Consider the following 22,227-nt stretch of genomic DNA (forward strand, 5'->3'; position numbering starts at 1 on the left):
AGCTTCCCTGAGTGGCTCAGAGGTTAAGGTGCTTGGTTGCTGGTGGCTGGGGTGCTGGTTTACACCCAGTCAACTCCTCCCATATGCTTTGCCGCTGGGGCCTTCTCCCCTGCGCTGCGCTGACACGCTGAGCGGGAATTGGTTAGAGGGCAGTGGGTTTGGGCTGTGCCGAATGTCACCTGCCCTGAAGGAAAGCAGTTGAGTAGCAGCTGCCTGGTGTGAACCAGGTAGGACACAGAGCTCCTATAAGCCTCACACCTAGGGCCCAGCCCCGGGCCCACCATCCCGAGGCTGGAACACTCTTCTGCAAGGCTCCTTCCAGCCAGGCTTCGCTGCTTGGGGATGAAAGACAAGCTCCCTGCTGCTCCCCGGAGACCCGGGGTCCCTGGGGTACTATTCTAGGTGGGCTCTCAGGTGTCTCAGCCTCCCTGCCGTCTTTGTTCTATGCCCTCTTGTCCTCGCCTGGCCCCGACCTCCCCCTTTGTAAGTGCTGAGGGTGACCAGGGCCCAGGGCAGCTCATGCCTCCTCTTTGCTTCGGCTCCTTGCACACTGTCTCTGCCCCACCCCTGCATCACCTGTGTGCTCTAGAGAGGCTTTCCCAGAGTGCACTGCTGGTCGCCGTTGCCCTCCAGCCTCCAACCCCTCCATGTCCCTCCCTATGTGCCACCACCGCCTCCTGGCCTGGCTTCCTGGCTCTGTGTCCCCTCCCTGCCCTTGAACCCTTGTCCTTCCCAGCTGGGCATGTGCTCAGCCTGACGTGCATGCAGATCCGCTTCGTGGAAGCCCTGGCTCCCTCCCCTCTGTTGCCTGGACAGCTGCTTTCTCCTCCATCCTGGGAGGCTGGTCCAGCTCACAGTGACCTTGTGTGTGCAACAAGAGCGAGACACAGCCTGGAGCCCTGTCGCTGTCCTCAGAACTGTCCTGTCTGAGCCCGTGTTGCAGCCACCGTGGCAGTCTGTCCATCCGTCTCCTTACGAGACAGAGCTGCTCTTCTGGTGGCCTGTGGTATTTGTGGCAATCGTTGCGTCCACTTGTGTGCTTTCTCATGCACCAGCTGCTGGCACGGTCTCTCCTGGCCCTCGTCCTTCTGTGGGGTCATGGGGTCTGGCTTGTCTGCCTCGTCTGCATGGAATGAATGACCCGAGTCCTCCAGAGTATGGAATGCTGCTTGAGACTGACATGCAGGGCCCTGGCGGTGCAGAGGGCTGGGTGTGGGACTGCTGACAGCCAGTCTGGAGCCCCGTCGGAGGGAAAAGCTGGACAGGTCTCAGAGCTGAAGGAGTGTGGCTGTGAATGAGGGTCCGCTCCACGCAGAGGCTGTTCCTTTCTGTTTGTTGTGATGGTAACAGTGGTGGAGAGACAACTGTGTCTGAGTTGATACTGGTTGTCCCCAGAGCCACAGCAGGGACTGACGGGTTGGAGGGCAGACACGGGTGGGACGGGACTTTTTTCTTATTTTCCGGTGGACTGCGCATCAGACGATGGTTATGGTGAGCATTTTCAGGGCTTTCCCCATCTGACAGAATGTTGGGGATTACTTCTCTCAAAGTAATGAAGATGCTTTTGAAAGACAGCTGTTTTCCTGTGACTATCTGCACAAATAAGCGCGTGGGTACGCGCACACACGATCACACACACACACACAGTGGCCCAGAGGTGGGAACACTGTGGGGCATTGGGTATGCAGCAGGCCATGGCGACACTGTGTTGCACCTCTGCTAGCGTGGCAGTGCCAGTGACCAGCTCTTCTCCTCCCCCCCTCCCCCCCAAGGTCACTTTAGACCTGCAGAACAGTACGGAGAAGTTTGGTGGCTTCCTGCGCTCTGCCTTGGATGTCCTGTCTCAGATCCTAGAGCTGGCCACCCTGCAGGACATTGGCAAGGTCTGTGAGCACTTCTTGCCATGGAGCCTGCACCCTGGGAGGGTGCCGGTAGTGAGACTTTGAGAACAAGCCCTCCTCTGCTGCGGGGTGATGGTGCCTCATTGCAGTGGCTTCTCCAGACTCTGCCCTGTGTTTCCTGGCCGTTCGTATTCAGAAGTCATGACCCGGCATTCCGTTTCCCCATGTGGTCTCTGAAGCTGTGCTCTGTTTGTTTGCTACTCCCTCCACTCTGTGAGACGTTGCGCCCCCTCTGCCCCTGCAGTGTGTGGAAGAGATCCTGGGCTACCTGAGGTCCTGCTTCAGTCGAGAGCCAATGATGGCAACAGTATGTGTCCAGCAGGTAAGGACAGTCTTCTGGTCTTGGCCCCAAGGTGGGCTCGGCAGTCTGGCCCTCCTCAGGTGGCCACTGAGGAAAAGGGCTGCCTCCGTTCTCTGTGCCATCTCTCTCCTCATCCGGCTTCCCCCCAGAAGAGGAGGCCCATGTCTGGAGGGTGGGCTTTGGCGGCTCCTGGGCCCTGGCTGCCTGGGCCTGGTCTCGGCGAGTGTGCGGGGTGTCCGACCTCATGCTAGCCTCACGTTTAACCCCTGGGCTGCTCTCCTAAGAGCAGTCCCAGAAAGCATCTGTGTGGACAACAGCTAGCGCCTCGCAGCCGGCATTTCCGCCTCCTCCTGCCCTCCAGGGTCTCGTTAGTTCTTTAGAGGGATTCGAGGCCTGTGTGCCTTCCTGCGTGCGGCGCGGCAAGCGTCAGGCTGGGCGGGTCCACGTGCTCCTCGAGTTGCTGACGGCTCTGCTTCTCTTCCAGCTGCTGAAGACACTCTTTGGCACGAACCTGGCGTCACAGTTCGACGGCTTGTCTTCCAAGCCCAGCAGGTCCCAGGGCCGTGCCCAGCGCCTGGGCTCCTGCAGCATGCGGCCGGGCCTGTACCATTACTGTTTCATGGCACCGTATACCCACTTCACCCAGGCCCTGGCTGACGCCAGCCTGAGGAACATGGTGCAGGCTGGGCCGGAGCACGACACCTCTGGGTAACCGCCAGCCCCTCCATGTGCGTGTGCGTGGACAGACCCCAACCCACACCTCTATGTGTAGCCCTGAGCCAGAGGGAGACGGGGGCACCCACCTCAATGGTGCTCAGTGGGTACTCCTGCCCATATGGGCACCCGTAGCTCGTTGAGCAGGTGGTGGGACGGTCCCACCTCCAAAGTGGCTGGGGATGAGACCGAGGTGGCCAGAGGAGCTATGCATGAGGCACTGGCTCTGCCCGCCTCGACAGCCAGGGCAGCCCCAGCCCCTTGTGCCCACTCTGCTCGGGATGCCTCCTCCTGGTGCCGCCAGTCAGCTGTGGCGGCAGCGGGCAGCCGAGCTCCTGTTCAAAGGCCTGGGAGGCCCGGGGGATCTGGGATGTGTGAGTGTGCCTTGTGAGCCCTGCGCTGTCCTGTCCATAGGGCTCTTCAGTAAAGTGGGCGGCTCGGAGTCGCTGGGTGGTCAGCAGATGCTATGTCTCAGACAATGACACCCACTGGGTTTTATGTGTTCGGGCCGACCGCACCCTTCCCCACATGGCATTTTTATTAAGTGAGCTGTGCCCAGAGAAGTTTTAAAATGTATTTTGCGACTATTCTTAAAAGTTACAAAAATATCTCGAAAGGAGCAAAAAGAACTAGGGTGGGTCACACTGCTGAGATCTTTGTGAAGCTGATTTTATAGGGCTGCGCTTAGGGTTTGCTGCGTAGGGATAGACGGGTGGGCACCCCGGGCTCTCTGCTGCTGGAGGAGGGTCAGAGTCGGGGAGCAGGGCTGTGCCCTCACTCGCTCGCTGACACCCAGAAGATGCTGCACTCCTGGAGGTGCACGTCAATGTGCTCTTGACGGCCTTTTACTCTCAGAAGGGTGACCATAATTTCAAGAATACAGTTGACAGCAGCATTTCGGTCTGCCCCAGGAAATGGGTGGGCTTGTCTAGGCGGCCCCTGTGAGGCGGGTGTTCTTGCTGCCCCGGGGCTGCTCCCCAGCCCCTAAAGGCTGTCGCCAGAGGAGACTCGAGTCTGTCCCCACCCTCTAGGGCCACAACCTTTCACAGGGGTCACCTGATTCATAACAGTAGCAAAATTACAGTTAAGTAGCAACTAAAGTGATTTTATGGTTGGGGGGGGCAGTCCCAACACAACATGAGGAACTGCATTAAACAAGTCGTGACATTAGGAAGGTTGAGACCCACTGCTTTGTAGGGTTCCCAGACTGTCTCCCTTCAAAGGAGCAGACAGCCCCATCTTTCTCCCCAAGAGCACCTGGTGGGTTTGACCAGTGAGCAGCCCAAAGCCCAGTCCTCGGTGCCAACAGGGCCCCTTTCCTTGTAGCAAAGCTAGTCCTTAGCTGCCTGCTGCCAGCGAAAGCACTTGGTGACTGTCCTTGAGCTGCAACCTCTGAGTAGAGCTCAGTTAGCATCGTTGCCCGGGCTGCCCTCTCGCGGCACCTTCCGGTCCTCTGACTCGGGACCCCGGGCACCGTGGGTCTGAGTGTGGGTGTGAGTCCCTGCAGGAGCAGAGCCACCTTCTCTGGCTCCTCTTCAAGGGCATTTGTGTCGCCTCTGCTGCTCATCACACAGGTGGTTCGATGTGCTTCAGAAGGTGTCCTCCCAGCTGAAGACCAGCCTCTCGGGCGTCACAAAGAACCGCGCCGATAAGGTAAACTGGAGCCCTGCCTGGGGCAGACACAGGCGCTGGGTGTTGCCTCCCCAGAGGGCCTTGCCAGGCACTAGATCAAAAAAGAGACAGCGAGCTTTGTCTCCATTTGTGTTTCTGCAGAACACGATCCATAACCACATCCGCCTGTTTGAGCCTCTCGTCATCAAGGCCCTGAAGCAGTACACCACGACCACGTCCGTGCAGCTGCAGAAGCAGGTCCTGGACCTGCTGGCACAGCTGGTGCAGCTACGGGTCAACTACTGCCTCCTGGATTCCGACCAGGTGCGCCTTCCCCAGGGGGCCTTGGCCTCTTGCCCTGGTCTGCCCTCCAAGACAGTAATAACACCCACGAAAGACCCGGGCTGACCTTTGGAAAAAGTGGAGTCGTCACCCACCCTACCCCACTGGTTGCTTCGTCCATGTGGCTGGCGGCACACGGAACACCAGGCTTAGCACCCCAGAGCCCCGCCCAGGGCTTGGCAGCTCTGTGGTGTTTCATCTTTAGAAATAGGGCCGAGGGTTCTTCCCACTCAGGTGCCTGCCCTCCCCTGGAACACAGTGTGAATTCAGCACTGAGGTGGCATTGAGATGAGCAGACACAGCCGGAGTCATGGCAGTTCTGCTCTGGCCTGGGAGGTTGCTTTGAGCCGAGATCAACTTGATGGGGTGGTTTGGTTGGGATGGGCTATTGCTGGGGCTTCCAGAAGAACCCTGTGCTTTGTAGCTTGCCGGGCCTGGAGGGAGCAGTACCCCCTGACCCGTATCTTTTGGGATTTTATCCTTGTTTTTCTGTTTGTTTGTTTTTTTTCAATCAAGTTGACCTTCAGTGAACTTGTTCAGGGGACCTAGGGAAGCGTTCTGATTTCAGAATTGTATTCTTGTCTAAGCCGATCCCTCTGTTGTCAGTCAGGACGTGTGTTAGGATACACACCGGTACGTGGGAGGAAAGGATGTCAGCCCGGGGCCCCCATAGTCAGTCCCTGATGTCCACAGCTTGGCCCTGCTGTGAGGCCTGACCAGTGTGCTTTCCTGCCTGCAGGTCTTCATCGGCTTTGTGCTCAAGCAGTTTGAGTATATCGAGGTGGGCCAGTTCAGGTGAGCACGCTCCGCCAGGCCTCCGTGCGCGTCCCCGGTGGGCTCTGCATGGACATGCACAGCACCCCAGGAGAGCCTGGCGGCTTCCCTTAGAGACAGGCCGAGGCCAAGCAGCTCGGGCGTTCTGCGTCTGACAATTCCACGTGTGGTTTGTTCTCAGTGCACGTTTCAAAGCACGTGTGGCACCAGCTTGCTAAGTGCCGTTTCACTTACTGGTGCACCCTTGTCTTGATGACAGTCGCCCTTAGTGCAGGGGTCTGCTGTGCCGGATACAGATTAGTATGACATCAGCTGGAGCGTGGTTGAAATCCAGGAACACTGGACAGATGTAGATTGGCGTTTCAGAGGCACTCGCCTGTGTGGATCATAGCAAACTCTGGACAGGCTTCAGGAGAATCGGAATCCCAGAGCAGTACTTTGTGCTCCTGTTGAACCGGCACATGGACCAAGAGGCGGTGGTGTGACCAGAACAAGGCATACTGCCTGGCTAAAACCAGGAACGGTGTGTGCCGGGGTCTGACCCAGTCAGCATGCTGAGCAGCTCTCAGAGAAGCTAGATGAGCACAAGGAACGCCAGCTGATGAACCTGTGACACGCAGACGGCACCGCCGGGCTCGCTGACAGTGGGCAGCACTGGGAGCCCTTGCTGATGGAGTTCAAGGCCGACAGCCTTCAGGATGGATGACAACTCAGTGTCAGGAAGACCAAGATCCTCCCCACTGGACCAGTGGGCAACATTGAAGTGGTCAAGGATTTCCTCTTGTGCTCATGGTGGCAGCAGTCAAGAGATCAAACGATGCATTCTGCTTGGTGAATCTGCTGCACAAAACCTCTTTAAGGTGTTGAAACCAAAGATGTATTTTGAGGACTGGTAGGCCAGGTTGACTAGAGAAACAAATCCAGGGACACGCGTATGTGGATAAGAAAGCACTTTGTGTCAAAGAATAATTGTGTGTGAAGCAAAGATCCCAGTCCAGATCAAGTCTGTATTCCATAAATCTGATGAGCCCATAACTCTGATACTAGTCCCTAGATCTCTAGACCCACGCAGCCACATGCAGTGATGCAGAATGCAGGAAGGCCGCAGGTCCGGGTTAGTGAGTACAAGTCTCGTGGACCCAGTGGCAGTGGAAGCATCACAGGGCTCACTCGGGTCAGTCTGAGCGTCGGGGCCACAGGCTTGTCCGCGGGAAGGTGGCTCAGAGAGAGAGTGTGGCTCACTTCCAGGGAGAAAGGGAGTTTCTGGAATCCTCACGAGAAGGCCACACCCCCAAGAAGGCATCATCAGGCTGTGACCTGATTGGCAGGCTAGATTCCACCCCTGCACTTACCAAGTTGGCATGAAATTATGTAACTACTGTAAGGACTGCGGTGCCCCTGACCCACCCTATGGTGTTTTCAGTCGTCTTCCATGCGTGTGAACGTTGGACGCTGAAGAAGGAAGACGGGGAAATCGATGCGCCTGAGCTGTGGCATTGGCGAAGTTGGTTATAATGCTGGCCACAGGATGACACTTCGAATCCACCAACCACTCTGGAAGAAGAGACGTTCGACTCCACACAGAGTTAAAGTTTTGAACCCCACAGGGTTGATGCTATCCTGTCCTGTGGGGTTTCTGTGAGTTGTACTTGACTCAATATCAGTGAGCGAGTGCATGCTGGACAGCCAAAAGCATGAACAGACCTGTCCTGGATGAAGGACAGATGGCCAGAGTGCCCCTTAGAGGCAGGGGTGGCGAGGCTGCGTCTCAGGTACTTTGGATGTGTCATGAGAGTCCAGTGCCTGGAGAAGGAAGGACATCATGCTGGTAAAGAGGGGCACTAGAAGGAAGAAGGCCCTCGATGAGATGGTCGGACCTGGGGGCTGTGTCAGGGGCTCAGACATGGGGACGCCAGTGAGGATGGCCGTGCCAACAAACATGTTAGAAAGAGCCCTTTATTCGAACCACGTACCACGGTGTGCAACCATGGCTTTGGACACGGCCGCCTCTTCCTCCTTGGTCTGTAGACTTTGTCTGCAGAGCAGTGTCGCACCTACCTCCCCCATCTCTGCACCACTTATGGGGAGACTGGTGGGGCAAGATCAGGCTGTGGAGTGGGGTGGGTTCTCCCAGGACACCCTCTGATACATCCTGGAAGAACAAGCCCGAGTACCATCTCCTCGGCCTAGAGAGCCCGATGCGTCACTGCCTTCTGTGACAGTGTGGTGGTGTGGCCCAGTGCCTCGGCACCTCCTGTGCCCCGTGCTGTCAGGTGCTGTCCGCTCGCCCCTGGCAGCTAGCAGCCGGTAGTGTGCACCGTGGCCCGCAGCTGGGCGACAGTGGTGGGGTTCCACCAGCCCCACTCTGGGCCTCGAGTCCTTGTGTGGCAGGCATCAGGGATGTGCCTTCCCCTCAGGAGGGTCTGAACTGTTGCTCTCGTTCCCAGGGACTCTGAGGCCATCATCCCCAACATCTTCTTCTTCTTGGTCCTGCTGTCTTATGAACGCTACCATTCCAAGCAGATCATCGGGATCCCCAAAATCATCCAGCTTTGTGATGGCATCATGGCCAGCGGGAGAAAGGCTGTGACCCACGGTACCGTGTTCCTGCGGGCTTGGGCTCTGTGGGCCTGCGTGAGTCTGGTACCGTGTTCCTGCAGGCTCGAGCTCTGTGCGCCTGCATATGCATGGTACTGTGGCCCCTGCAGGCTCGGGCTCTGTGGGCCTGCGTGTGCATGGTACCGTGTCCCTGCAGGCTCGGGCTCTGTGGGCCTGCGTGAATCTGGTACCGTGTTCCTGCAGGCTCGAGCTCTGTGCGCCTGCATGTGCATGGTACTGTTGCCCCTGCAGGCTCGGGCTCTGTGGGCCTGCGTGTGCATGGTACTGTGGCCCCTGCAGGCTCAGGCTCTGTGGGCCTGCGTGAGTCTGGTACCGTGTTCCTGCAGGCTCAAGCTCTGTGTGCCTGCATGTGCATGGTACTGTGGCCCCTGCAGGCTCGGGCACTGTGGGCCTACATGTGCATGGTACTGGGGCCCCTGCAGGCTCGGGCTCTGTGGGTCTGCGTGTGCATAGTATTGTGGCCCCTGCAGGCTCGGGCTCTGTGGGCCTGCGTGTACCTGGTACCGTGTCCTTGCAGGCTCGGGCTCTGTGTAACTGCGTGTGTATGGCTGCAGGGAGATGCTTACAGGAAACAGCACGCTCCCTGATCAGGAGTTTATCGTCTGCTAAACACAGGGGCGGTCTGGGACCAAGGGCTCCTGAGTGTGAGCTCTCTTACAGACTTCCCTCCAGTGACAGCTCAGCGGGGAGTCATGGGGGACCTTGATTCGGGGCCAGGGCCACAGAAAGGGGCAGCTGTCCTCCCATCCCTCAGGGTGAGCTGTGGCACCTTCTTTGACCTTCATGACCAGCTTTCCTGCACCCACGCCAGCGCAAGACAGCCCAAGACCCCTGTAGGTCCCATGGTGGAGGACGGCTCCAAAGTGCCTACTGTGCTCCAGGTGTCCCTGCAGTGGCTCAGAGCAGCCCGAGGCAGGGCCTGGCCGTTGGCCTAGCGTTTCCGCTCAGTCAGTGAGTGAGCCAGTCTTTCCTCAGCCTTGCCATCTCGCCATATCCTGCCTTAGCCAGTGGTCTGCTCCCGGGGTGTACCCGGGTCCCTCCAGGCAGAGGGGACAACACCTGTGGGAGATGCAGGGACGGCTCAGGCTTCCTGGAGCTTTGTGAGGGGAGGCTGGCCCGCGGGGGATGTGGTGTGTGTGTGTGTGTGAGAGAGAGAGAGAGAGAGAGAGAGAGAGAGAGAGAGAGAACAGTGCACTGGCCGGCTTCACGGTGGGCTCGGGTCTAAAGTGGTTTGCACCTCCTGACTGTGCTCCATTAGGGCTTTGAGATGAACAGAAGACGGGGCGGGGGGAGGGCAGGGGGCTCCTGAAAGCAGATAAGTCTCGTGACGTGAGTAAACAGCCAATCCTGAAACTGTGCTGCTGGGGCCGTCAGGAGCCGGTGCTTGGCTGCAGTGAACTTTGTCCCAAATGCAGTGCTGCTCCACTGGGATTCTCGCGTGACAGTGTCACTGCCTTCCCAGGACTGACACTCACCTGCAGACGTGCCCCTGCTCTGTGCCAGCTGGTGCCACGGTCACGAACTCACCTGTGCTTGTTGGAGGCAGGCCAGGCCCCGGCGTGTGTTCCGGGAGGGCGTTGGGGGCATGAGGCACATTTTCCCGCTACCTGAGAGCCGCCCTGTGTGCCTGCAGCCATCCCGGCCCTCCAGCCCATTGTGCATGACCTGTTTGTGCTCCGGGGAACGAACAAAGCAGACGCCGGGAAGGAGCTGGACACGCAGAAGGAGGTGGTAGTGTCCATGCTGCTGCGGCTCATTCAGCACCACCAGGTGGGCAGGTGGGGCCCTCACCCAGACGAATCTTGGCCTGAGAGGCTGTGCAGGGGCCAGGAGGGGCCTGTGAGGCTGGGAGCCCAGAGAGGCCCAGCCAGCAGTGTGGGGCGTGTACACAATCAAGGACCAAGAGCAGCTCCTTTGCAGGCAGGACCAGGTGGCAGCCTAGCTTTCTCAACAGGAATGCCTGCACCTGGACATTGCTTGAGGCGGGGCAAGCACTCACAGAAAGACTGGCCATTTGCACGGGGCAGAGGCCTGCTGGTCTGTGCACGTAACAGTGATAGCCAGGTGCACGCGTGGTTGCTTGGAGTTGAGTCCTCAAGGATCCACACAGGTCCTTGGTTGCTGGGGTGCAGCAGCCTCACTGCCCTCAGCACCCCTCCCTTTTCACTTGGCAGTCACCTGCCCTCACTTCCCTTGGCAGTTCTCATGAGCATTTCCACTCTGCAGAGCCACAGACTTTCAGAAAAACTTCACTTTGCAATCCATGTTTATTGGGGTGTTCAGTGCAGAGTGCTTACCTGTTGGGTTGTAATCAGCTTGGTCGGCAGTTCGAAACCAGCAGCAGCTCCTTGGGAGGCAGACTGCGCTTTCTACTCCCATCAGCAGTGGACAGACTCAGAGACCCTCGTTGGGGGACTGTGAGTCAGCACAGTGCAGTGAGTCTGAATCACGGACTCGCCCAGTTGGAATGGGAAGTAGCCCTTCACCAGGAGATGAGGGACGAGCTGGTGACCCCTGGCCAGCACAGCCATGCGCTGGTGGGGAGTGAGCAACGAGCAGAGGGGTGGGGGCCTGGGGGCTGGGCTCCGGCACTTGCCTGAGGAAGCCTGATCCCCTCGGGGTGGTGGGGCTCCCTAGGCCTTCCTAATGCTGTGACCCTTTCATACAGTTCCTCGGGTTCTGGGGCCCCCCAACCATAAATTTATTTTGTTGCTACTTCATAACTGTCATTTTGCTACTGTTAGGAATCTGGTGATCCTTGTGAAATGGTAGTTTGACCCCAAAGGGGTGGAGACCCACAGGTTGAGACCCGCTGCCCTAAAGACAGCTGCTGGGTGGGGGTGGGGGGCGGGTGGCCAGTGGTTGATGGCTCCACTCGAGGAGAGGAAGATGAGGCGGCCTGCCTCTGTCCCCCTGTGCGGCTGTGGGGTCTCAGAGACTGGATGGCCATGGTGGTGGGGAGGGGTCTGGGGCAGGTTCTATAAAGAAGGATGCCCATCTGTCGAGTGACCTTAGTGACGAGTGCGGGCCGCGCTGCATGTGTGTCTGGCCAGAGGGTCAGGAAGCTGGGCTGGCTTCTATGGGGAACCAACCAGGGCAGCTGGAGCCCACGGGGACGGTGTGTCTCCGGTGGGGGGTGCTGGCAGTGGCAAGGCTGACGGTGCACTGCCCGAGTGGGTGGGAGGTCGGTGGTGACCAGGGGCCCTGCTGATAGCCGGCCCCCCTGCCCCGCCCTCAGGTGCTGGAGATGTTCATCCTCGTCCTGCAGCAGTGCCACAAGGAGAATGAGGACAGGTGGAAGCGGCTGTCTCGCCAGGTGGCCGATATCATCCTGCCAATGCTGGCCAAGCAGCAGGTCAGTAGTCACGCTCCTGCCTTGGGGAGGTGGCTGGGGAGGCTGACTGGCAGGGTCCTGGCCTCCAGGCCTGCAGACACTAATGTGGCAATGAACTCTCTGGGAGTTCTGCTCCCCCTGTGGTGGTCCATGATCTGAGGGAGGTTGTGCCTGGGGCCCTAAGTTCAGGGTCAGTGCCGCCTGACAGAACTCTGGCCTCTGTGATAAGGAGGTGGTGGGAGAGGAACAAAGCCACTGTGGACAGAGCTGGGGTCTTTGAGCGAGGAGGTGGCCCTGTTGACCTGGCAGCGTTTGTGCTGTCCCCTCGCACCAGATGCACATCGATTCCCACGATGCCCTCGGCGTGCTCAATACGTTGTTTGAGACCCTGGCCCCCTCTTCGCTGCGCCCCGTGGACATGCTTCTACGGAGCATGCTGGTCACTCCAGGCACCCTGGTGAGTCCCCGCTGCAGCTGCCTGCCAGTGACTGGCTCTGCAAGGGTGGGCAAGACCCCAGGTTCGAATCTCGAAAGGCAGGTTGCCAGGTGGGGTGGAGGCTGCGTATCTGGGGAGCACATCCTAAAAGAAGTAGCAAGTCTTGCTGCAGGAGCCCCCACACTCGTGTTTCCTTCCAGGCCTCCGTGAGCACCGTCCAGCTGTGGGTGTCCGGGGTCCTGGCCATCTTGAGGGTGCTCATCTCCCAGTCCACGGAAGACATTGTCCTCTCTCGTGTCCAGGAGCTCTCCTTCTCCCCGCACCTCCTCTCCTGTCCAGTCATCCTTAGGTTGAGAGAGGGGGGTGGCCACCCCACACTGGAAGAGCACAGCGAAGGGAGGCATGCCAAGCATTTGCCCGAAGAAACCTTTTCCAGGTATGAAGCTTCCCGAGCGATCCCCTAGACTGCAAATTCGTGATCCTGGACTCCGTGATGGGAGTCAGGGAGCGTACCCTGCTGAGCTCTCAGTCTGGATTCAGGGGTGCAGGAAGCCCCCCTCTTGGTCTGCCTCATGGCTCTCACACTGTCTCTGATAAAACGCGGCCCTCTTTGGTGCCAGATCTGTTGGCACAGGAGCGCCGGGGCCTGGATGTTGGTGTGAGCCCTGTGGGCGCCCATCTCTGCAGGCCTAGCCTGCTGTAGTGCCTGCTTGCGTTGGATGGACACCCTGACTGTGTCAGCACCTGTGGCTCAGCCTAACGCTACAGGCAATTTGTGTCTCTTCCCACACTACCAATAATGCCTATGTCTGACGAAGCTTTACAAACGAAGCACAGCCGGGTGATGCCCTGCTTTCCTCCACTTGGTGTGACATAGCCCAGAGGGATGGAGCTAGGCATCCGCTTTAGTTCCCTCTGTGTGTTTTACCGCGCTGCCTCTGCTCCTCGTTGCCGAGATACTGGAGACGCCACCAACCCCTGCCGTTCTCCACAGATTTCTGCTGCAGCTGGTGGGCATTCTCTTGGAGGACATCGTTACAAAGCAGCTGAAGGTGGACATGACCGAGCAGCAGCATACGTTTTACTGCCAAGAGCTGGGCACGCTGCTCATGTGCCTGATCCACATCTTCAAGTCTGGTAGGTGGGCAGCTGGAGGGCTTGGGGTCAGGTGTCCTGAGGCAGGTCTGTGAGGCTGAGCTTTTGTTTTTTAATCACTGTGTTGTGGGCTCTTACAGCATCCATTGTGTCAAGCACATTTGTACTTTCGTTGCCATCGTAGTTCTAAAAATATTTTCTTCCTTCTTGAGCCCTTGGAATCAGCTCCTCATTTTCCCCCTCCCTCCCCACTCTCGCTCCCTCCCTCCCTCCCTCACCCTTGATAATTTATCAATTATTATTTTGTCATGTCTTACACTAACGGATGTCTCCCTTCATCCACTTTTCTGTTGTCCGTCCCCCAGGGAGGGGGTTATATGTAGATCGTTGTGATCAGTTTGCGCCTTTCTCCCCCACCTTCCCCTTCCCCTCCTGTATTGCTACTCTCTTGATTGGTCCTGAGGGGTTTATCTGTTGTGGATTCTCTGTGTTTCCAGCTCTTAAATGTACCCATGTACATGCTCTGGTCTAGCCAGATTTATAAGGTAGATATGGGGTCATGATAGTGTGGGGGAGGAAGCATTAAAGAACGAGAGAAAAGTTGTATGTTTCATCGGTGCTGTACTGCACCCTGACTGGCTCGTCTCTTCCTTGTGACTCTTCTGAAAGGGGATGTCCTGTTGTCCACAGATGGGCTTTGGGTCCCCACTCCACACTCCCCCTCATTCACAATGATATGATTTTTTGTTCTTTGATGCCTGATACCTGATCCCATCAACACCTTGTGATCACACAGGCTGGTGTGTTTCTTCCATGTGGGCTTTGTTGCTTCTCAGTTAGCTGGCCGCTTGTTTATCTTCAACACTTTCAGACCCCAGATGCTATCTCTTTTGATAGCCAGGCACATTTGCTAATGCACCCACTTTGTCTTCAGTGATCGTATCAGGAAGGTGAGCACCATGGAATGCCAGTTTAATAGAAGAAAGTGCTCTTGCATTGAGGGAGTGAGTACTTGAGTGGAGGCTGAGCATGATAGTGAGACAAGAGGAAAGTAAAAGGAAACAGAGAAAGAGCTAGGAGGTAAAGGGCGTTTATAGAGATTTAAATACAAGCACGTATGTATGTAAATATACTTATATATAACGATAGCAAAATAGATCTGTGTACATATATTTATAGGTTTAGTATGAAGGTAGCAGATGGACATTAGGCGTCTACTCAAGTACTCCCTCAGTGCAAGAGCACTTTGTACTAAAAATCCGGCATTCCGTGATGCTCACCTTCCTGATACGATCACTGAAGACAAAGTGGGTGCGTTAGCAAATGTGCCTGGCTATCAAAAGAGATAGCGTCTGGGGTTTTAAAGGCTTGAAGACACACTTTTCTCCCATTCTATCCAGGACCTTCTAATGTGATCCCTCTTAGAGAGTGGGTCGTGGTAGCTGGACACCATCAGGGTCCCTGACTTCCGTCAGTCCCCTGGGCCAATGGCTTCCATGGGTCTTCAGTCTTCCTCACTCTTCCTTCCTCTGCAGCGGGGGGGCAGTAGTGCACCTCGCTCCCTCCCTTCTCTGACTCTGTTTCTGTCAGAGGCACTAGGTGACAGAAGAGCTGACGACTTGGGACAGAACTGAATGACGTCATCTTGTGCTTTCAGGACACAAAGCCTCCCTTTGTCTTCACTTGTGCACTGAGGTCAGGACTTCCGAGCTCTGTCTCCGTGCTCTCCCTGATGTGGGAACTCTTCTCAGGCCCAGTCTGGCTGTCCTTTCGGTTGACAGGGACGTGGGAACATGAAGCACAGAGTTGCTTGCCTATTTCACATTCCATGTGGTATGGAAACAAGACTACTGCAATGTGCAGGGTGTCTGAGTGTGGAGGGGTGGCCATTCCTGCTCAAGCCCTCCACTCTTTCTCCAGAGCTCCTTGTGCTTCAGAGACCTGCCCTGCCAGGGCCAGCTCCGTCCTCCTCCTCCTCTCTCCGCTGCTCACTGCGGACCCTGGGCCCCCTTTGCCTCCTCCCTCAGCACTCCATGTCCCTTGTCCCCATGACTTCAGACATCATGGGTGCCACCTTCACAGTCCAGAGCCTGGCCACCGCCCCTCTGGATGTCCAGCTCACAGGGCGGGAGGAGGGTGTTCCTGGAGGCTTTCCTCCAGGGCTGGGTGGGGGAGGGGTCCGTGGAGGGTGGCCTCTGCTCCTCCCTCCTCCAGGGCCTCAGCATCCTCTGAGGACCAGGGGTCTGGAAGACTGCCCAGTGGTGGTGGTGGTGACTTGTCGCAGCCCTTCTGGGGCCCTGGGGAACCACGGCTCCTGGTGGGATGGCCCATTCCCAGCAAGGACTGTGTGCAGAGGGGCACACATCCTGGGGTGTCTGATGGCAGAGTCCTGGAGGAGGAAGTCGCAGCTTCTGGGTAGGCTGGAGGGCGTCTCTACAGCCTTTCCCAGACTCCTCAGGCCCCTCAAACCCCAGCAGTGAGCTGCTGCTGCTCTCTGCAGAGGACTTCAGTCCCTCCTCGCCTCAAAACTGGACCTCCAACCGTGTGAACCAACCAGAGTGGCCATGGAACCAACCACTCTGGCAGACCAGCTCTCCTGGGAACTGGGCGCTTTCCAACGCTTCCTGGTGCTGTGGGTAACCCACCAGGCCGCAGTCACCAGGGATGTTCACAGCTTCTCCCTGTGGCCTCGAGAAAGCCTGCTCACCCACAGACTGAGCCTCGGATCTCACCAGGGACCAGGCAGTGTCAGGCCAGTGTGGGGGACCACGGAGATAGCGCACAAACAAGAGGCAGCGACAGGAGAGCCTCTTCAGGGATCCGAGCCTCGGGGTCACGGGTCCTGCCCTTGGTCTGCGTCTGCGCATCTTAGGGTCCATTTGCACCAGTGAGGGACAGCAAGGTCAGCAGGCAGATTGGACTCCATCAGCTGTGCTAGAAGTCGGCACGGGAGAGGGGTTCATAGGGGTGTGGGGCATGGTCTGCCAGTTTCCCTGCCCTGCTCCCCTCTGAGCTTAGCCATGTGGGGACCATGGCAGCAAAGAGAGAAGTCTAGAGGACTGACTGCTTGTCCCGGGGGTGGGGTATGAGGAGATAGAATGGCCAGCCCCCTCTCCAGGCAGGGCCCGAGCCGGTGGGCGCTCTGCTGCATGTGGTCAGTTGGCGGGCGCCCTTGAGAGCAGAGCCCTGGTGCTCCAGGGAGCCCTACTGCACTCCTTGCTGGCCCTGGTCTCACCCATGAGGTCTCAGGTGCTTCCACCCCATGCTGCTTCCAGGGGCCGGCCTGGAGCTGCTGCGCGTGACCCCTGTGTGTGCAGGCCAGACCTGCACCCAGCGATCTGGTGCTGTGACCCGGGGGAGCTGCCATGGGGTTATTAGGGACTGAGTGCTTCCATCTGAGCTGACTGCCCCCATGCTCCTGCCTCCCCCCTCCCCCCCCAGGGAGCTCCTGCTAGCACATAACGAGAGTCATTCATCTACAATTCTCAGCGGCCCTGTAGGTAGCATATGACCCACCTCTACCACGGGCAGCTGGTGGGCTCACACCGCTGACCACTCGATGGTAGGAACTCCAGGTGGGCAAACGCGGGCCTGGATCTGGTGGTGCAGAGTCGAGTGGCCCTGGACCTGCTTTGCCAGAAAGGAGGGTGGGAGGTTGCTGCCCCTGGCTCCGGGACAGCACAGAGTCCTGCAGGAATGCTGCTGGTCACTCACCCTGTGAGGAGGCAGGAGTGGGAAGCTCACTGCTTTGGAGTCTGTCACACTGTGGCCGTGCCGGGTGCAAGAAGAAGGCTGTGTCACTGGGGGGCAGTGACCACCTGACAGGCCCACTCAGCCAACCTGACCTCTGCTTTGTTTCCAGGAACCTTCCGGAGGATTACAGCCGCCGCCACCAGGCTCTTCACCAGTGACAGCTTGGATGGCAGCTTCTATGCCCTGGAGGGCCTCAACGCAAGGGTCCGAGCCATGGTCCCCACCCACCCATCCCTCGTGCTGCTCTGGTGCCAGCTCCTGCTCCTGGTCAACTACACTGACTACCGCTGGTGGGCCGAAGTGCAGCAGACCCCAAAGTAAGCTCTGAGACAACTCCTGTATGGACTACCCTTGTGGGGGGCCTAGGTGCAGCCGATCCCAGAGTCAACAATGAGGGCAGCTCCTGTGTGGACCACCCTGGTGGGGGGCCAAGGTACAGCGACCCCAGAGTTAGCTCTGAGGGTTACAAAACTGCTGGGAAATACCTCTTCCCAGTGTGTCGCTGTGGGTGGCCCTCTTTGCCAGAAGCGGGCAGCTTTGTGTGTCGGTTGCTCACATGTCCACCAGAAGCAAGCCCAACCGTGACCCTCCCATGTGCATTCCCATGCACAGAGCCACCCAAGGGCTTCAGGCTGTGGAGCTTCCTGAGAGCAGACTACCACATCCTTAGGACCCAGCAGGGCGGCTGGTGGGCCTACCATTGAACTTCCCAGAGCCATGTCCTCTGACAGCTCTCAGGGCAGGACTGTTCACGTGGGGAGACCTCTTTTGTGGTGGTTCTGGGCCTCCCCAGGATGGGCTGTGGGGTCCAACCATTGTTTGGGAAGCATGTGCTGACTCCAGACCGCACGGCCTGCTCCCTCGGCTCCCTGAAGAAATGCATCTTCCAGGTCGGTTCTCGTCTGAAACTGCATATAAGCTGCCCACTCTCTGCTCCCACAGACCCGCCCAGCTCCCCGAGGTGCCAAAGTGCTAGGTCCCTCTGTGCTGGGCAGCGTCTGAGGGGTCTCTTCACTCCTGGTGGGAGGCACCTGCTGTCATCCCTGCCTGTTTCCCTGTGTATCATCAGTGGGATTTGAAAGTGTTAGTCTTAGAAGTGTTCCCCTACTCTGAGGCTGAGTGTCCCAATGCCGCCGCGTCAGCCACTGCGCTGGGCCCCTAGATGCGAATACTGGCCTGTTTACTGGGCAGTCAGTGTGTAGGAGTCACCCCACGCATGTGGTCATTTTGCCAGCCTTGTCTGATCCCTCGGACTTAAGCTCCCTTCACACCGGCTTTCATAGCCCTTTCCTTAGTTTACCTTGCGGTTAAGTTAGTAGATCCTGCAGGCTGTCTGTGCTCCCAGTCCCCAAACACACGATACCTCTAAGGAGTCCTGGTGGTGCAGTGGTTACAGTGAGAATTGGGAGGTTGGGGGTTCAATCCCACCAGCCACTCTGCACGAGAAAGAGGGGATTCCTGCCCCCTTAAAGACTGACAGCTTCAGAGACCACTACCACCACCACCACCACCACCATCCCCAGCAGCAGTTAGACTGTGTCCTGGAGGGCCACTCACTGGCGGGGGCTTGGGTTTGCACAACTACAACCGCCTTTCCCAGCCAGCACAGGCCCCTCACAGACGGCAGCGCGCACACTGTGTTGTGCACAGCATGCCCAATGGGCCATTGATACTCACAGACGCACGTGGGAAGGCTTGCTTGCTGCCAGCAGGCGAGTTGTGTAGCACATCAAGGATGGAGTATCTCTTCCCCACAATGGCTTCATTCTCGGCTTCCTTAGGGTGAGCCCCCTTCCATTCTGAAACCAAAGTACCAGCTGTCAGTCGAGCGTCCCTGCTGTTCCCTACAGATTGCCCCCACCCCCTATTTTCTTAGTGTCTCCACTGCCTGGCAAGAGGGCACAGTGCCCATGCCCCGGTTGGTCCTAGCTTTCCTGTGTGAGCTACAGTTAGGTGACCCTGGTTGGTGTTTTAGAAATAAGCATGTCACTATCATTGCCTTCTGCCACTCCTTCTAGGAGACACAGCCTCTCCAGCACAAAGCTGCTGAGCCCCCAGACGCTGGGGGGCGCCCAGGACTCTGACCTGGGCTCTAAACTCGGCATGTGCAACCGAGAAATCGTGCGAAGAGGGGCGCTCATCCTCTTCTGTGACTATGTTGTAAGTGTGAGGGAGCACTGGGCACTGAAGCCGCTGAGGGTTCAGCTGGGTGCCGCGGTGGGGGGGGGGGCGGCATCTGCTCTGAGTGCTGGGGCAGCCTCGGTAGAGACGGTGATGATGAAAGCAAGGTGCCAGGCGTCCCCAGTGCCACATGCTGTCTGTGCAAGTTGCCCGTGGTTGCCTTTAAAATAGATTCTTGTCGGAGTGCCACTCTTCCCAAAGTGACCACGAGGCTGACATTGCACTCACCGTAGGGAGCTCGCAGGCTCCCATTCAGTCGTGAGGGGAGGAGCAAAGCCACCTTCCCGGCGTTTTGCGAGAGCTCCCTGCGGAGGGCTGTTTCTGACCGCCTGACCATGAGGCCAGCGGAATGGCCAAGCTGTCCGAGTGGAGGCCAGGAGAGGGCAGCCGTTCTCTGCTGCATGGGGGCCAGGAAGCTCCGTCCCTCTGGGGGCTCAGGCGCTTTAGTGAAACTGTGGCCACTTTGCTGAATCTTGTCCTACTGAGAGAGAGTGACTCCCTCTTAGGCACGGTGGGGGAGGGTGTGCTGTGGAGGGGTCACTGTCCCCGTGACCATGGCAGGTGCTGATTGGTCTCCCACTGTGCCCCTCTCGCGCTTTGACCTGGGAGCAGACCTGCTCCATCGTGCCCCTGTTCTTTGAGCCCCCCCACTCAAGAACCAAGCCCCCTGACATCCAGTCACTTCTGACCCTGCTCTCCACCCACCCCTGACCTGCAGGGGCTCGGAGAGGTACGGGTTCTCACTGAGGACTGTAACTGGAGTGAGCCCCTTCCACGTGCCCCTGTCCCTGCAGTGTCAGAACCTGCACGACTCGGAGCACCTGACCTGGCTCATCGTGAACCACATCCAGGACCTCATCAGCCTGTCTCACGAGCCCCCCGTCCAGGACTTCATCAGCGCCGTGCACCGAAACTCTGCCGCCAGCGGCCTCTTCATCCAGGCCATCCAGTCCCGCTGTGAGGACCTCTCCACCGTAAGTCCCCAGCCCCCTTGCCCAGCCCTGCGGTCCCTGGTGGCCATCCCCACCTGGTGGCTGTCCCCACCTGCGCCTCTTCCCCCACCCGTAGCCCAGCACGCTGCGGAGGACATTGCAGTGCCTGGAGGGCATCCACCTGAGCCAGTCGGGTGCTGTGCTGACGCTGTACGTGGACCGCCTGCTGAGCACCCCGCTCCGCGTGCTGGCACGCAGAGTCGACACACTGGCCTGCCGCCGAGTGGAGATGCTGCTGGCGGCGAATGCCCAGGTGTGGAAGCCGCTCGAGCGAGCCTGCTGACGGGGTGGGAGGGTGGTGCTGCCCCCACGGGCACGGGCTCCATGGGACCTTGCTCCCTCACTCAGGGAGAAGTGGGCGGGCCTTGGGCGCAGGCTGCCCCACCCTGTGGTGTCCCACACGACCTTCTCTAGTGCTTGCTCTCATCCCATGCCGCTCCCCCTGCCCCGTTGAGTCACGGCGTGCCACTCCCACCTGTCCTCTTTCTACCCCAGAGCAGCGTGTCTCAGCTGCCCCTGGAAGAACTGAACAGGATTCAGGAGTACCTCCAGAGCAGCGGGCTAGCGCAGAGGTAATGTGGCCGACAGTGCCCCGGGGTCTCCAGCCCAGGGCCTGAGGGGGTGCTGCCGCAGGGTCACACAGGAAGGGGCTCACTCAGCAGCACCGTGGAGCAGGGGGAGCCGCTGGATGTGAGGAGAGCGCTACTCTGGGGAGCAGAGTGGAGGAGTCGGTAGCTCCATGGGTGTCTGCCTCTCACGCAGGAGCATTCTAGCTTGGCTTGCTGGCACTGCCTCTGCACCGCCATCAAGCCCCTCCTTTCACTCCAAGGCCTTTCCCACGGCTCGTCCTTGTTCCAGTCTGTCCCCTGGCCGCCTGGCAACAGCGACCACTAAGAGACGCTCTTAGAGTGTGCCCCACAGGGACTCGGGGAGGATGTCAGCCCTCTGCTGTGGTTGCTGGCTTGGGGGCAGTTGGGGCTGGGGTGTACTGTGGCAGCACCACACTCTCGGGGTGCTTCTGGACTGGGCCACTGGTTGTCTGCATTGCCAAGGGGCCCCTCTCGCCCAAAGGGGACCGAGAGCAACGTCGTGGCCCAGGTGCGGTGATGCTCTGGTGAGATGACCGTCCACACTGGCACACAGAAAGGGCAGCCCTGGCCGCAGCTGCCAGGCTGATGGCAGCTTGTAGCAAGCCTGGAGGACCGTACACAGTCCCGAGGGTCTTCCTCTCAGCAGCTAGTGGGTCAGACCATGGCCCCCTTCGATTCGCTCATGCGTGCTTATCCACCACACCCCCAAGACTTCTTTCTGGCTGTGGTTTGATCAGAGGTTACACGGGTTTCACACTCTGGGGTGCTGGTGCAGGTGCTGTGGGCCAGGCTGCCTTTCTGGGGTGGGAGCTGGGGTTGGTGAAAGCTGGTGGGCCCTGGGCAGCCCCCATGAGAGAGGGACTGCCAGGGGAGACGCTCCCCTTAGAGGCCACTGCTTGTGCATTTTCATTACAGGCACCAAAGACTCTACTCCCTGCTGGACAGGTTCCGTGTCTCCACTGTCCCCGAGTCACCCAGCCCCGCCCCTCCTGTCACTTCACACCCTCTGGATGGGGATGGGCAGGTGTCCCTGGAGACCCTGAGCCCAGACAAAGTAGGTGTACGGCACGCATGAGTCTGCCCCAGGGTGAGCCCTGTGGTGACACCCGTCAGTCTCACTCCAGCAGCCAGTCCGTCTGTTTCCATGCCCCAGCGCCCCTCAGCCACACGCTGGGTCCCCCTCTATAGAAGCCTGCAGTCTGCCCAGGCTGTCTGTCACCTTGGGTTGAGGAGGGGTCCTAGTGAGAGGACATGCTGACTTGGGGTTCATGGGTCAGGAGTGGGGGACTGGGCATGTGGGAGGTCATTTGGCCCTAGTCTGTAGGCCCCCCCCAGTGTGTGCACACAGGATAGAGGGTGGGGGTGTCTGGGGGCGCTGCAGGATGTGAGAGAGCACTTGGCTGTGTCTTCAGAACCTCTGGGGCACAGCCCTCCAAGCATGTGCCAGTGCCCGGGCAGCTTTACCCTGGCACATTCTGGCTTCCTGCGGGTCCAGGGTCATCCCTGTCCCCTCTGCTTCAGAGGGGGGCACCTGCTGGGGGTCTGAGCGGCCGGCCGGCCTGTGCAGGAAGCAGCAGTGGAGGA

At 58.6% G+C, this 22,227-nt stretch overlaps 1 protein-coding gene across 2 annotated transcripts in view; it reads left to right on the top strand.

The window, feature by feature from the left end:
• Positions 1-22,227, top strand: part of HTT (huntingtin) — an 83,923-nt gene that overhangs the window by 41,209 nt on the left and 20,487 nt on the right. For both annotated transcript variants that reach the window (XM_075544638.1, XM_075544639.1), the window contains exons 29-46: positions 1,773-1,883; positions 2,146-2,223; positions 2,687-2,910; positions 4,491-4,569; positions 4,690-4,851; positions 5,609-5,664; positions 8,091-8,239; positions 9,896-10,032; positions 11,501-11,617; positions 11,931-12,053; positions 12,233-12,468; positions 13,027-13,169; positions 16,990-17,197; positions 18,899-19,040; positions 19,856-20,035; positions 20,130-20,306; positions 20,549-20,625; positions 21,559-21,697. In XM_075544638.1, the coding sequence (XP_075400753.1) occupies positions 1,773-1,883; positions 2,146-2,223; positions 2,687-2,910; positions 4,491-4,569; positions 4,690-4,851; positions 5,609-5,664; positions 8,091-8,239; positions 9,896-10,032; positions 11,501-11,617; positions 11,931-12,053; positions 12,233-12,468; positions 13,027-13,169; positions 16,990-17,197; positions 18,899-19,040; positions 19,856-20,035; positions 20,130-20,306; positions 20,549-20,625; positions 21,559-21,697 (2,538 nt within the window). The remainder of the gene's footprint in view (positions 1-1,772; positions 1,884-2,145; positions 2,224-2,686; positions 2,911-4,490; positions 4,570-4,689; positions 4,852-5,608; positions 5,665-8,090; positions 8,240-9,895; positions 10,033-11,500; positions 11,618-11,930; positions 12,054-12,232; positions 12,469-13,026; positions 13,170-16,989; positions 17,198-18,898; positions 19,041-19,855; positions 20,036-20,129; positions 20,307-20,548; positions 20,626-21,558; positions 21,698-22,227) is intronic.

The sequence above is a fragment of the Tenrec ecaudatus genome, chromosome 3 (assembly GCF_050624435.1).
Source record: "Tenrec ecaudatus isolate mTenEca1 chromosome 3, mTenEca1.hap1, whole genome shotgun sequence".
NCBI lineage: Eukaryota > Metazoa > Chordata > Mammalia > Afrosoricida > Tenrecidae > Tenrec > Tenrec ecaudatus.